At 43.1% G+C, this 15,835-nt stretch overlaps 1 protein-coding gene and 1 pseudogene across 1 annotated transcript; both read right to left on the reverse strand.

Moving 5' to 3' along the window:
- Nucleotides 1-2,318: 2,318 nt before the first annotated feature.
- Nucleotides 2,319-5,408, reverse strand: Rps27l (ribosomal protein S27 like). Its single transcript, XM_041679689.1, has 4 exons — nt 5,262-5,408; nt 4,491-4,599; nt 3,747-3,857; nt 2,319-2,511 (listed from the first exon to the last, which is right to left on the reverse strand). Exons 1-4 carry the CDS (start codon nt 5,265-5,267, stop codon nt 2,483-2,485), a joined length of 255 nt encoding a protein of 84 aa, XP_041535623.1. The 5' UTR covers nt 5,268-5,408; the 3' UTR covers nt 2,319-2,482.
- Nucleotides 5,409-11,666: 6,258 nt separating this feature from the next.
- Nucleotides 11,667-12,108, reverse strand: LOC121466143 (annotated as a pseudogene).
- Between the last annotated feature and the right edge of the window lie 3,727 nt (nt 12,109-15,835).

Raw genomic sequence — 15,835 nt, forward strand, 5'->3', positions numbered from 1 at the left:
TACCATTGGTCCTACCCAGTATCTTGGTAGATGCTTTTCCACGAGCAACATTGTGGGTTGAACCATATGACATTACCAAAAGAGAAACCACTTGAATAGTTTTACACAAACCTTGTTTATATGGCAACTTAATTTTTTTAGCATCTGACAGCACAATTGTTTTTATTTGCTTTTACCTAAAACTTAAGAAGTTAGATATTATTTTCACATGTCCTTTAATCTTTTGAAATTTCTCCAAATTTTTCACATAGTTTACTTACTCAGACCAGGAAAAATTAAAGTATTTAAGAACTGACCAGGTATGAAGTTACATGCCTTTAATCCTAGTACTCAGGTAGGTAGAAACAGGCAAATCTTTTTGAATTTGAGGCCTGCCTGGTCTACTTAGTGAGTTCCAAGACAGGACTACATAGAGAAACTCTGTCACAACAACAAAAAAATTATGAATATGCTCACAGGATAGGGAGTAAGTAGGTAATGGAGTCTAAAATTCTAATTGGCAAAGCTATTTAGAAGCCTACCTTTCATATGAAAAAAGAGAAACGGTGGCTAGTGCAATATAACATCACAACTTGGTAGTTGACAGCAGTTACAACAAACTGGATTTTATAAACTTGACCAGATTACAGTAACTGTCCTGAGTTTTGAGGAAGGGAGAAAACATGTACTATATTTGTATAATGCAATAGAAAGCAATAGTATGTATCACATAAGGAAATTATGTACTACATACATAAAGTGTCAAGGAAATGAGAAGATAACAAACCATAGTAAACCCTTTACTAGCCAGTTTCCTCCCATTCTGTTGGGCTGTAACCTGTGTGATTTTGCCACTCACAGGCCAAGTTGTTCCTTACCCTTTAAGCTAGGCTGACTTTCCTGCTCCTGACCTGTCAAATGTGGTAGAAGGGGCGGTCCAGCTTGCTTTCACTGCCTGAGACCCACTGCTGGCTTACTGAAGAACCACGTTGTCCTAGACACCGGCTAGCACTAGTTGAGAGGCATGACTAAAACCATGCTGGACCCAGCTCAGCTTCACTGCCCGTTACAGCTGTGTAAGTGAAACTAGATGAGACCAGCAGAGGAAGCAGCCAGTTTACATAACCATGAGAAAAACAGATCATCACTTAAGCCATTAAACTTGGGGGTGGCTTGTTTTACAGCAAGTAGTCAACACAACCGTGCCTTGATTGGCCAAGAAATGGGGATATCTGGAGGAAAGTACAACTTTATAATACTCATGCTAAAAAAATATTCTAAAAACTGGCCAGTCCTCCAAAATCACATTTTGTGGGATACAACTTTAACAGTTTAGTAAACCAAGTCACATAAAATATAAATTGGGCCTGGAAATACAGCCCAGTGATAGACATAACATGCCTAACATGTGCAAGGGCCTGAAATAATACAGCTACAAAATAATTACAGATTTTCATTAGAAAATTTGACTGCAAACCAAGAACAATGTATTGCTCAAAATACAAAATGAAAAACAAAGATGGCACTATAAAAAGATGGCACCATGCCGGGCAGTGGTGGCGCACGCCTTAATCCCAGTACTCGGGGAGCAGAGGCAGGCGGATCTCCAAGTTCGAGGCCAGCCTGGTCTTTAAGACCTAGTTCCAGGACAGGCTCCAAAACTACAGAGAAACTACAGCCATCCTCCTACACACTGATTGTTCTAAACATACAACATGAGGTGAGAGCCATGAAAACAGAACATGGATGGACAGGGCTGAGGGTCTGCTGAGCACTGGGTCTGGGCAGTAGTGGCAGCTCCAATTTCTGTTGCTACAGACCAATTAGCACACAAGAACTACATTCCTAAGGAATTATTTAAAAGGTAGGTTTCTAAACTAAATCTACAGGGCTATTTTTCCCCTTTCTAGAAGTACTGGGGATTCAACGAGGGCCTTGTGTGTCCTGGGCAAGTGCTCTACCACTGAGCTACAGCCCCAGCCCCAATTCTTTGCTTTCTAAGGTACAGAGCCAAATGGAAAAGAAATAAATTGGGAGAATTTCCTATTCTGACAATACCTTTGAAATAAATGTCAAAGCATGGAATAACAGCAATACCATGGCTTGACAGAACGCTTTGCCTACATGTGTGAAAATGGAGCTATTAATATCCTAAAAAGATATATTTAACAGCACTCGATGCAATTTAGAATGGTCTGAAAGTCAAATATTTAGGTTCGAAATGGGACACAAACTAGTCAAAATACTAGTTTAAAATGTTTAAACCAAGATCAACATACACAGTACAACTTAAATGTATAGCATACTCGCATGTACAATAAAAGAAAAAAGCAGGGGGGTGAACTTGTCTATAATTAAAACTTTATTGAAAAACTGACACCAAAATAGGAGATCACTGTTGTATACTTTATAAAATCAAACACAGTTACATTGTCTTGGTAGAGTCACTAAACTTGATAAGGCTTTCTGTGAAAAACGCAAACTCAGGAACTTGTATAGATGTTTAGTGTTGCTTTCTTCTAAATGAACAGCCTGCAAAGGAATCAAGAAAGTGTATTAAACATCTTACTCTATCTTTGGTGTGATTTTAGTAGTAAAAAGTGCTTTTTAAGTTAAAAAAAAAAAAGCTTTAGGAATCAGATTAAAGAAAGGAACATTAGATTTTAGGCAGAAAACTGAAGTTTCTGAGTATTATTAATATAAATTAATATATAATTTTGCTATAATAAATGTTGTACAAGTTATTCAAATTATGTCATGGACTCTATCTGAGACCATAAACCCCACCCCAACAGTTCACACTGTTTTGAAGATCTCTTATCTTTCTCCTCAGTCCTTTCCTCTACTCAAACAGTCTCCCACAAAGTTAGCTCTGGTTAGAGTTCTTCTCCCAGGTCACAAATTTGCCAGATGCACTTTGACTTCATCTGTTAGCATATGCATACAAACTCCCATGATCATGGCATGAAATAAGTTTCAGCAACCTGAAAGTGCTTATTAATAACAGTAGGCAATGTGTTTGTTTGTTTTGATTTTTTGAGGCAGGATTATCTCTACTTAGTCCCGGTTGCCCTGGAACTCACTACGTGGATCAGGCTGAACTCATGAAGGCCACCTGCCTCTGCCTCTTAATTGCTAGGATTAAAGGCGTGCGCCACCTCATCCCATTCTTACACACCTTACTTTGGACTCTGATCTCACCCAGTCACACCAAATAGATCTTGGATTTACTGCTAGGGCATTTGTAACTCTTCCAGTGAAAATATGGAATTCACAGTTCCCCAAAATATCACAAGCAAAATTCAAGGAATTATAAACCTGAATATATTATTATGAAAAAATATATACACAATTATTTTTATTTATTGTATTAAAGTGAAGTTAAAAAGTAAATTAGATTTTTTAATTTAGTATTAAATAGATGTCCATAAAAATAAAAAGGGGGCAGTTTAATTGATACATCTGAGATATTTGTTCCTTATTTGGCAATGGCAAAAACAAAAACAAAAAACTCTTTTATGCACCAACTGTATGAGAAAATGTTTTAAAATCTCATTCTGACTTTTTAATTTATTTATTTTTTAATTTATTCCAAGTTAATAACACAAGGAGAATAAGAATGTAAGACTAAATATTCTAAAGTTAGAAAAACAACTGTAGTATCAAAGGCATAAGCAGCTTACCTATCTGAACAGAGGACTCTTTAAAGAGCCCACAATAAACCTTCTAAATCTTATTACTGGGTTAGAAAATGCCAAAGGCTATACCTTCTGTGAGCCTGGCTTTTCCTCCTGTGGGCTGGCACAGCACTGTTGAACAACCTACACAAAGAACCACTGTCTGAGCATGGCTGAAAACTGTAGTAATCTTGTAGCAGCCTAAAAACAAACAAAAGGGAACAATACATTAAAAGTTTGCAAAGCAGATGAAAACAGAGTTCTGTCTCATCACGTAAATACATGCTGCTTATACAATGAGAGATGCTTTTACACATTTCCTGTGAACCCTAGTCCCTGCTATGACAGCAGGTCACACATGGAACAAAGTATTTTTGAAGCCACTTAAGTTTGGTTTTTTTTAAGGTGAACTTTTATTAAACTTAGTATTTCTGAAACATTAACATTTCAGAATGCAACAGACTTTGCGTCATCTTTTTCAGGTTGTCTTCGGAGTTTGGTGTTTTACACATAGAGACTGTCTCCAGTTTCACTGTCATGTCCTAAGTACTAAACAGCCACATATGGATGGATAATGGAAACCTCAGACAGCACAATTCGAGACTGGAGAATCAACATACTTTCACTGTACAGTGAAAAAAGAAAATCCATCACCTTAATGAACAGCAGCTGGAAGACTTGAATCTAACCTGGCTTCACCGGGCTCCCATATGTTCCTACTAAACCTTGATTATGTTTATTTAAAATGTCCCTGCGACAATTCTGTGATCTCAATTCTATTCAACTGTGGATCCTCAGAAGCTTCCTTCCGGACAAGAAAATTTGAAAATTTACCTGGACATTTCACATCCATGAAGTAAGAATTTGGGCTCTGAACCAGCCGTTTCTTCTTATGTTTCTTCTTTTCGTCTTCCAAGGAAGGGTGTAAAAGATCTCTAGCCAGCTGAGTAAAGAAGCATACTGTTACTGCTGGAGTCAAAGCACACTGGGGGAGGATTTAACCACAGGACGAACGCAAAGCAAGAGCAACAGGCATCCTCCGCAGAGGGACCACTTCCACCCATACTTTGCGTTCGCCGAGTCCTTGTCTTGGGACTTTGCGGCGGTGGAGGCGCTTATGATAGAGAACCCCTTCTTCCTTCGGTTGGAAAGCCAGCAGAGCTAAGTAAGAACAAGACTCTGGCTCAGGCTCCGGGGAGGAAGCAGCGCAGCCGATCAGAGCAAGGCCGGGATGACCTCAGCCCCGGGGCTCCACACCCGATCGCCAGCACCGGGCTGCCTCGTGGCCGCCCGGGGTGGAACGACCGTTGTCAGAGCTTCGAGGGCCGTTAGCGAGCAGAAGAGATACCCCCCCCCCCCCACTCCCCGCCTTTGGCTGGAAGCGACTCTCCATCCGCGGCCCGCTCGCTCGCGCTCCGGCTAAGCAGGGCCAGCCACGCCACGCCACGCCGCCCGGGCAAGTCGGGACAAGCCCGCCGCGCCCCAGCCCGCACCGCCAGCCGCGTGGATGGCCAGGAGACGCCGCGGGCTGAGCCGCCTGCCGAGGCGCCGGATGGATAGAAAGCCCGAAAGAAAGTAAGCCCGAACCCAAAGTCAAACACTTACAGGCATGGTGACGGCTCGGCAAGCACCGACGCTCCAGATCCCCGAGGTAAGGCGCTTGCTGGCGAGTGCTCAGCTACAACTTCCGGGGATAGAGGCGGCGGGGCGGAGTGGAGGGGAATGCGGGCGGGGCGGCCTCTCTAGGCTCCCGTCTCGGTGGTGCGGCTCCGGCCCCGAATTGGGGTCCAGGTCTATTGAGGGTCTAAAGGGCTCCTGCGTTAAGCACCGCCCTGGGCGCGGGCCAGGCTGGGGAGGCCACGAGGCCACAAGGCTATTGGGTCGTGGACGTTAGTCTTTAGAGGGAACCCAGACCTGAGGCGGCTCCCAGCCTGGCCTCCCTCTGTTCATTATGCGGGTCAGGAGGTGTGCATGGGGTCAGGCACAGGGAACAACAATATTCTCTGTTTTTTTTTTTTTTTTTTTTTTTTTTTTTGATTCGACTCACAACTGCCTCAAATTCCAATTCCAGGGGAATACGCAGTTCTTTTCTGGTCTCTGATGGCACTGCATGCATATATGCGCGCGCATGTGCGCGCACATACACACAAACACAGAGTCACACAAAATTAAATTTAAAAATATGATACTGAGGTTGGGGATGTAGCTCAGTTAATAGAATGCTTGTCTTGCTTGCATGAGCACCTACACCACGAAACAGATGAATTATTATTAACTGTTTAAGATCCCACTGACGGATTACGCAACAGGCTCATAGCCTTGTGCATGCTTCTTCTAAGGAGTGAACCTTGAAGTTTTGCACAGGGTAGGCTTTATCTCAGCTTTGCTCTGCTCTGAAATAGTTTTTAAAGGAAACCCATTTGCTGCTGTGTTTGGTGCACTAAGAGACTGTGCCCTCTGGAGATTATGCTTATTTCCTAGGGTCCATGGTTGTTATAATTCTCCTGGCCTGGGCTGTCATCTGGTTAGCTGCCCCTTTAAGAGACAAGCCCCATCCACTCCCAGTCTCCCACTTCCCAACTAAGCAAGCTGATCTCATGTCTCCTCTCCTTCTCTTTCCCTTTCCATCCTTCTTCTGAAGAAGCAGCCTCTTCTCTCTTTCCCCCTCCTCTTTCCTCTCTTTCTCTGTCCATTTCTCTTTCCCTTTCTCTTTTCCTCCATGACCCCCTTACCCTTATACCCTTCCCAATACCCACTAAATAAACTATACCCAAACTTTCTCTACATGGTGTATCTGTCTGTCTCCCACACGCTGTGGTCCCGCACATCAGCAGGGGAAACAGCCATAAATCATAACAATGGTGAGGAAGACAAATTTGATATCGTGAACCTGTGTGATGCAAAACAAAGAAACCCGCCAGAGAGCTGAGGAGATGAAAGTCTGTCAAGGACTTGCCTCATAAGAAGAGGGCCTGGATCCTGGCACAGAGGTGGCGGGTCCATGGGGCTCAATGACCAGTCAGTCTAGCCTTAGGAGTGCCAACCCACTAAGAGGCCTTGTCTCCACAAAACACAATAGATGGCACCTGAGAAAGAAACTTGAGGTTGATATCTGGCTTACACACACACACACACAGAGAGAGAGAGAGAGAGAGAGAGAGAGAGAGAGAGAGAGAGATTACAAGCTTCATCCTAAGACTGCCCTACCAATATCTCTCTTTTTTTTAATGATTTTCTATTTCTTTTTTTTCTTTTTTAAAGATTTTATTTATTTATTATGTACACAGTATTCTCAGTATTCTGTCTGCATGTATGCCTGCAGGCCAGAAGAGGGCACCAGATCCCATTACAGATGGTTGTGAGCCACCATGTGGTTGCTGGGAATTGAACTCAGGACCTTTGGAAGAGCAGGCAGTGCTCTTAACAACTGAGCCATCTCTCCAGCCCCCCTACCGATATCTTATCACCTTTTATATTTTTTGAAAAAGAAGATACACGTATAAAACTCAATTTGCATAAAACAGAAGAAAATTAGAATAGCCTCATGAGGGGCTACCTTAAGAGAGCACTTGCCTAGTCTATAAGAATCCCTGGGTTTTATTTCCAACACTGGAAAAAACTAGGAGTGATGGGGCATGCTTATAATCTAGCATTTAGTGAGGATCAGAAGTTCATCATCCTCAGCTACATGAGACCCTCTCTAGAACACCAAAAATAATAATGACAAATAAAATACAAATCAATATTAAATATTGTCATACAGATAATATGTACATTATTATAGGTGTACAGGAAAAATAATGGCGCTAAAAGTTTCAGTGTCATAATCCCCATGACCTGTAATTGCTAGACAAGTGTAGTTAAGGATGGTGGCTGTGGTTTAAATGAGATGTCCTTCATAGTGTCTGGCATTGAGCACTTGATCCCAAGTTGGTGGTATTATTTGAGTAGGTTAGGAGGTGTGACCTCACTGCAGAAAGTATGCCATTGAAAACCAGCTTTGAGGTGTTAAAAGACTTGCACCATTCCTAGTTTGCTCTCTGTCTCCTGCTTGCCCTTAAAGATGTGACTCTTAGCTTCCTGCTCCAGTTGCTTGCCTGCCTGGTGCCACACATCAATACCATGATGGTGATGGTCTCTAATTATTCTGGATCCATACCCAAATAAACCTTTCCTTCTTGTCTTAGTTAGGATTGCTATTGCTGTGAAGAGTCACCATGACCACAGCAACTCTTATGAAGGAAAAACATTTAACTGGGGTGCTTTACATTTTCAGGAGGTTTAATCCATTATCATCATGGTGTGACTTGGTGGTGTTCAGGCAGACATGGTGCTAGAGAAGGTGCTGAGATTCCTAAAACTTGACCAGCAGGCAACAGGAAGTGGTCTGAAACACTGGTGTGCTTGAGCATATATGAGACCTCAAAGCCCACCCCCACAGTGACACACTTCCTCCAACAAGGCCATACCTACTCCAACAAAGCCATACTTCCAAATAGTGCCACTCCTTATGAGATAATGGGGGCTGGTTACATTCAAACTAACCCACTCCTATAAGTTGCCTTGGTCGAAATGTTTTATTACAACAATAGAAAAGTAATTAATACAATGGATTTGTGGTGGTAGTGATTGGCACTGGTTGTTTTGATTTTTGGAGATAGGGTCTTGCTCCATAGCCTCAAATAGCCTCAAACTCCTGATCCTATTGCCTTAGCTTCCAGAATACAGGATGACAGGTGTGTGCCAACACCACACAAGATATTGCTACTGACTTTGAAGATGGAAGGTGCTGTGGAACAATCTCTACTGTAACTATGTATTACTCTCATTGGTTAGTAAAGAGCTGACTGGCCTATAGCTGGGCAGGAGAGACTGGGCAGGAGAGCCAGACTAGGAGAATGCTGGGAAGAAGAAGGGCAGAGTTAGAAGAGTTGCCAGGAGATGCAGAGGGAGCAAGACATGCTGGAGGACAGGTAAAGCCCCCTGGCAATACATAGATCAACAGAAATGAATTAATTTAAGTTGTAAGAGCTAGTTAGTAATAAGCCTGAGCTATTTGCCGAGCATTTATAATTAATATTAAGTGTCTCTGTTGGCTATTTGGTGGGTGGGAAAGAAAAGTTCACCTACAGGAGGCCTTCCCATACAGCGAACCAAGGAAGCAAAACAGCTTTCCCAACTTCTCAGTTTTAGCCTGGTGTGATCTGGGTTAAACTTTTAAAATACAGAATTTTATGCTCATACATTCATATTGTTTTAAACCACTGTATTTATGGTTGATATCTTACAGAAATAATACAGCAATGAAGACCTGGGAACCAATCTTGACTTTCCCCACCCCTAATTTTCACAATTTTACAGGGAACATTCTAATAAATAAAGTTTGCTGTGGAATAATCATTTTGTACTCTGTAAAGATTTGTCACTCTAATTGGTTTAATAAAAAGCTTACAGGCTGGTAGCCAGGCAGGAAGTATAGGTAGGACAACCAAACTAGGATGCTGGGATGAAGAAGGGTACAGTCAGAGGAGATGCCAGCAGACACAGAAGAAGCTAGGCATGTAGAAAATGAGGTAACAAGCCATGAGCCAGAGGGTAGATAAGAAATATAGGATAATTTAAATATTAAGAGTTAGATAGTAACAAGCCTGAAGTATCGGTTAAACATTTGTAATTCATATTAAGTCTCCGTGTTGGTTATTTGGAAACTGGTGGGTGGGAAGAAAAGATCTGTCTACAAAAGTTTTGGTTATATCAGGATTTAAACCGTGGACGTCTGAATGGCTTAGTGGGTATAGGTGCTTGTCACCAAGCTGAGTTCGATCTAGGGAACTCATGCAGTGGATTGAGAGACCTGCCTCCCACAAGTTGTCCTCTGACCTCAATGAATGTGCAAGCAGTGTTGGCACACAGGATAAATAATTAAAGTAAAAAAGTGTTTTTGATTTCAGATTGTGAAGTGAGAGAAAGAATTTGAGTTCTCTGCCAGGAAGTGGTGGCACACACCTTTAATTCTAGCAGTCAGGAGACAGAGACAGGTGGGTATTTTTAAGTTCAAGACCAGCCTGGCCTACAGGGAGAGTTCCAGGACAGCAGGGCTACACAGAGAAACCCTGTTTTGACCCCCCCCCCAAAAAAAGAATTAGGGTTATCTAAGAGGATAGAGCTGAGAGAGAGGTATGGAAAGGAGGAGGAGAAGAAAAGAGGAAAAGGAAAAGGAAGGGAAGGGACAGGAGGGGAGAGAGGCGGGAGATGATGTAGTTGGTGCAGTTCAGCAATGACCAACTGCATGCTAGAGAAGCAGAGAACCCAGTGGCTTCCCAGTTCAGGAAGCTGGATGCCTCAGCAGCCCCAATCTGGAAACTGAAAGTCTGGAAGTTCCCTGGAGAGTACCAGCTATTAAGTCTAACTTTAAAAGCTGAAGAATTTCGAGTCTGTCAGATGATGACGGCAGCATGGACGTGCTACTCAGAAGGAAAGTGGCTTATAGCCACAGCCTTCATCTGGCTTCTCTATTTTATACAAGCTGGGCCCTGTTGGAAGGTACCATTAAGGGCAGAACCCATACCCCACACCCAGTCAGTCTCCCACATGGCAGTCCCCTGTGGAAATGCCCCCATAGACCGAAAGCTGCATTTCCTCAGCCCTTGCCCAGCCTTAATCTAGTCAACTAACAATGTCACCCCTGCCCCTGGAACCCCAGGGTTTGACCGGCTTGAGGCTCCTCTTCTTCCATTTTTGAGATGTATATGAGGATGTGAACACAGTGATACATCTTAGCCATGTAGGCCTTACTCTGTAGACGGGCAGCATCCCAACACTTAGTAAGCTTTTGGGAATAGTCTATGGCAGTTTCTGAGATCTTCAGAGTCAGAATCTGAATTTTATCATTTTCCATGAAGTGTGTAAACACCTCCTTCTAAGAAGCACTGATCTAGACTTGCTGCATTCTTTGCTCTCTGTGTGGTGCCAGGGTGTAACGCGGACCCTAAACATGCTAAGTACATGCTCTATGATTTACACCACCAGCCCCACACTGACACCTTCTGGAGTCTTTGTACTTCTCTAGTGTGAATGTCTGATTCTTGTTATCCCAGGGCCAAGAACATTTCTCCTGATTGAAGCAAGGCACCATCCATCTTCCCCTGCAAGGGGCATCTGTTTCTCATGCCAGTGAGTCATGCCCTCCTTTACCATGGGATACTCATTAACTGAACATTAGAAACATCAAAGCAGCGTCATGGGCCAATTAGTTTAGAGGGCTCTGGGGACGACCCACGTGACTGCTTTTAAACACCTATCTGAGGACTTCCATAAAGCAAAGTCCAGAAAGAACTACAGTCTACCACTGTGCACACATACATGCATACACGCATATGCACACGCACACACACACTGGGCAGTGGTGGTGGTGGTGGGGGGGCAGGACAATAACACAGCAAGCAGGCCCTCATGGGAGATTAGTGCTTTGATGTTGGACTTGCCAAACAGCAAGTAGTCCTTTTTATTTCCTTTATATAAAAGTAAATCCGCCAGGTGTGGTGGGGTGTGACTGTGATTCCAGCACTTGGGAAGCAGTAGCAAAATTACTGAGAGGGTTCCAGGTTAGCCCAGGCTACAAAGTGAGACCCAGTCTTATTAAACAAACAACTCTAACCTTGGTAGCCAGATAAGGTCTCCCAGAATCTATCCTGCCAGCCTTTGGGGTCAGGTCTCTGGTCTTTTCCTCATCTCTCCCGCTATTGCTGCCTGCAAACCTTCTCACTATCACCCCAAGCCACCAGAGAAGAAATTGAGTTACTTCTTTTGAGTCATACCGAGGTACTCTTTCAAAGCTTATGGTGATACTGCAGCCCAAGAAAAGATGATGCAGATCTTGAGGTCAGCATACGTGAGTGTGAATGGAACCTCTCCCTTCTGTGAACTCTTTTTTTTTTTTAAATAAATTTTCTTCTTTTTTTTTTTGGTGGCCCTGAAAAGGGCCTTTATTGGAAGCGAACCTACAACAGTTCAGCCGCCGAAGCCGTAGAGGGTGCGGCCCTGGCGCTTGAGCAAGTAGACCACGTCCATGGCGGTGACGGTCTTGGCGCTTGGCGTGCTCTGTGTAGGTGACCGCGTCGCGGATCACGTTCTCCAGGAACACCTTCAGCACCCCGCGGGTCTCCTTGTAGATGAGGCCGGAGATGAGCTTGACTCCTCCACGCCCGGCCAGGCGGCGGATGGCGGGTTTGGTGATGCCCTGGATGTTGTCGCGCAGAACCTTGCGGTAGCGCTTGGCGCCGCCTTTGCCCAGGCCTTTCCCGCCCTTGCTGTGACCAGACATTGTGATGAGGCTGTGAGGATGAAACTCAAGCTTTCTGTGAACTCTTATTGCCTACATTATTCAGTTCTTAGCAACTACTGCCGTCCCGTGCATGCTTTCGTTTCTGTGCATCTGTACTGAGTAGCAAAATGTTCCCCATATCTGGATTTTCTCTCTTAAAAGTCCACTTGCAGCTGGGTGGTGTCACAGACTTTTAATCCCAGAACTCTCTTTATCTCAACACTCCAGAGATAGAGGCAGGCAAATCTCTGAGTTTGAGGCCAGCCTGGTCTACAGAGTGAGTTCCAAGATAGCCAGAGAATCCCTGTCTTGAAAGCAAACAAAAACAAACAAACAAACAAAACCCTTTAACCCCCCCCCACACACACAAAAACCCAAACCAACCAACCAAAAAAAAAAAAAATCCACATGTTTCTCAGAGGCCAGGATTTTCCTCTTCTCAGACACCTAGGACTAAACTAGGTGAGGTGTGCAAGTCTGTTCTTTGTGGATTGGCCAGGTGATTCATCTAGAGACCTTGTAGCTACAACTTTTCTGGATCTTTCCTTGTGATTACCTGTCATTACTCCTCCTTGAAGGAAAACAAAAACCAAAAAAAAAAAAAAAAAAAAAAAACAAAACAAAAAAAGGCTACTGAATTCCAGGTAGGCTTCAATTAATCTCATTTCTAGAACCAAGAGAGTAATCCATACTCATTTTGGAATTAATGAGATATTACAGTAAACGTGGTCTCTTCTCTTGGGAAGGTACACAAGCAAAATAAATGGAATTCTTTCGCTCTTTCCCTTAGCTAAAAGCTGATAAAAGACTGTGGTTAAGGGGCTCAAAGTAGTAAGAAGAATGGTATGTCCGTTATTTACAGTGAAAAACCACTCAATTAATTTTTTATTAATTAAATTTATTCATTTATTTTACATCCTGACCACAGTTTTCCCTACATCCTCTCCTCCAATCTTACTCAACTATTATTGGAATGCCTGCAATATACAGAGCAGCAGACAATATAAAACCTCTCTCCCAGGAGCACAGAAACTTAATTGAAAGACCCTTATCCCTCAAGCTGCTTTCTTAACTATGAAATGAAAATAGCTTTGTGTGTGTGTACAGGTATACATATGTGTGTGGGTGCACATATGTGTGCATGTATGTATAAGCCAGAGGTCAACCTATGTATGAGTTCCTCAGGAACTGTCCACCCACTTTTTTGAGACAGTGGATTAGTCGGGCCGCCTGGCCCCAGCACTCCAGGGATCTCCTGTCTCCCCTGTGCTTGGGTTGTAAGCCTGCACACCATGCCTGGCTTTTTATGTTGTTGCTGGAGATCAAATCTGTTGAGGTTGGACCATAAATTATTTCTCTGACCAGCGGGGAGATGTGGGAATAAAGACACAACTCACATCATTTTATTGGAGGGCGTTTTTAGTGATCCCTCATGAAATCCCGAGTTTACATGCTGAAAATTTACCCACGTTTATTCTCCAAACAGCTTTCATGCCAAACCATAAACTGAGGGGGAAATCCATTAGCATTTTATTTCCTAGGTAGCCAGGAGAATGACTTTGGTCACATCCACACCTTTCTATGCCCGTTCTGTCACGTCTTCCTGTCTATGCCTGCGCTGTCACATAGACTGAATTCACATCTCTTTTCAGGTAATCTCCCAGAATTACAAAGAAGGAGCAGAGCGACATTAGCAGACCCTGACCCTTTGTTTAAGATGGCGTCAGTTTGTCTCAAAAGGCTAGGCGACCACCTCCTATGTGGCAGGTGCAAACTGGCCTGAAATTCTGGCCGCCACACAAAGTAGAAATGTGGATCTGTATAATATGGCCCTACAATTCACTCTCTCTTATTAGTTTTAATAAAACCTGTGCTTTTGCAGCAGGACAGATGATTACGTCTGTCTTAGGCAAAGACTTTTTCCTTTACCCAAATTTACTCATCTTCAGAAACACAAGCGTCTTTTAAGCAAGCTCCTGTCTTAGGCACCTGGGGAGGAGATGCTTTAAACCCTTCACTGATGTTGACCTCTGTGAAGAAAAGAGATTAAGGGAGAGATATACCTTTGGGCTTTGCATCTTGGAGTCAAAATTTTCTGTCAGGAGAAATTATAATGTTTTATGAATAATTATGCTCCCAAAGACTATAGTCTCCTATTTAAATGAGAGGAGGATTACCTATGGGCCTGTATAATATGGCCCTATACAAATCCAGGTCCTTGTGCTTAAGTGACAAGAACTTTACCCACTATCATCTCAGTCCCCTAAGATGGAAATAATTTCATGAAGTGTTTCATAAAATGGAACAGTGCATAGTCTAAGTGCTCCGTGTGGTAGTTTGAATGTAACTGGCCTCCACAATCTCAAAGGGAGTGACACTATTAGGAAGTATGAGTTTGTTAGAGTGGGTGTGGCCTTGCTGGATGAAATGCATCACTGTGGGGGTGGGCTTTGAGGTTTCCTATGCTTAGGGTACCACCCAGTGTTTCAGTCAACTTCCCATTGCCTGCAAGATGTAGGACTCTCAGCTACTCCTCCAGCACCATGTCTGCCTGCATTCTGCCATGCTCCCTGTTATGATGATAATGGACTGAACTTCTGAAACTGTAAGTTGCCACCTCAGTCAAATGTTTTCCTTTATAAGAGGTGCTGTGGTTGTGGCGTCCCTTCACAGCAATAGAGATCCTAACTAAGACACTGAGTAAATGCCAACTACAATCTACTGTACTTGTTAGCATTGGGGGAGCCGGATCTCTCTGCATAACCCTGGCCATCCTAGAACTCACTATGTAGACTAAGCTGACTTCTTATTCACAGAGATCCGATTGTCTATGCCTCCTGGGTGCTGGGATGAAAGGCGTGGGCCACCACTGTCCAGCATGCTTGTTGACAATTTATTTTAAAGATTTATTTATTATGCATACAATATTCCTCCTGCATGTACACCTCCATGCCAGAAGAGGGCACCAGATCTCATTGCAAATGGTTATGAGACATTATGTGGTTGCTGGGAATTGAACTCAGGACCTCTGGAAGAGCAGCCAGTGCACTTAACCTCTGAGCCACCTCTCCAGCCCTTGTTGAGAGTTTTTAAGAAATCATTTGGGGAACTGGTAAGGTGGCTCAGCAGGTGAAAGTACTTGTGACAAAAGCTTAACAAACTGAGTTTAATGTCTGGAATGTACATAAAGGTGGAAGGAGAGAAAAACTCCACAAAGTTGTCCTCCGATCTCCACCTACATGCCATGGTATATGCGTGTGTGTGTGTGTGTGTGTGTGTGTGTGTGTGCGTGTATGAGTGTGCACACTAATATTACTAGTAATAAATAAGAATAAGTTTAAAAACAAGTTTGAACTGGACCTCCCAGTGACATAGGTTCTTAGTATATACTCTCAGTTATTTGGAAGACTAAGGCCTAACTTGGCTACAGAGTGAATTCAAGGCCAGCCTGAGTGACCAAAGATCCTATTGTTTAACAAGTTTTTCTTTCTTTTTCAGAACTAAGTATATACTTTGTGACATAGTCCTTCTCTGGTGTGCAAGAAGTTCAATGCCAATACCAAAAAAAAAAAAAAAAAGAAGAAGAAGAAGAAATGATTTAAGTCTCTATATCTTATCCTGTTGATGAGCTACCTCATAAGGATGAAAAGTGCAACTTCTTTTCTTTAGCTTGACCTTAAGGAGTGTCATAAATATTTTCCATATGTACAGAGAACATACAGAAATCCAGTACCTTTAATCAAAAGAAAAGAGATTGTTCTTTTAAATTCCAGTAGGTGGCGCAAGGAGCTTTTTGTCCTACATTTGCTGGCCAGGAGGGAGGTCGGTCATCTTTGTTTTCAGGAGCCTTCCTGGC

This window comes from Microtus oregoni, unplaced genomic scaffold (genome assembly GCF_018167655.1).
Source record: "Microtus oregoni isolate MIOR12 unplaced genomic scaffold, Mior012 000032F_ref0000030, whole genome shotgun sequence".
Taxonomy (NCBI): Eukaryota; Metazoa; Chordata; class Mammalia; order Rodentia; family Cricetidae; genus Microtus; species Microtus oregoni.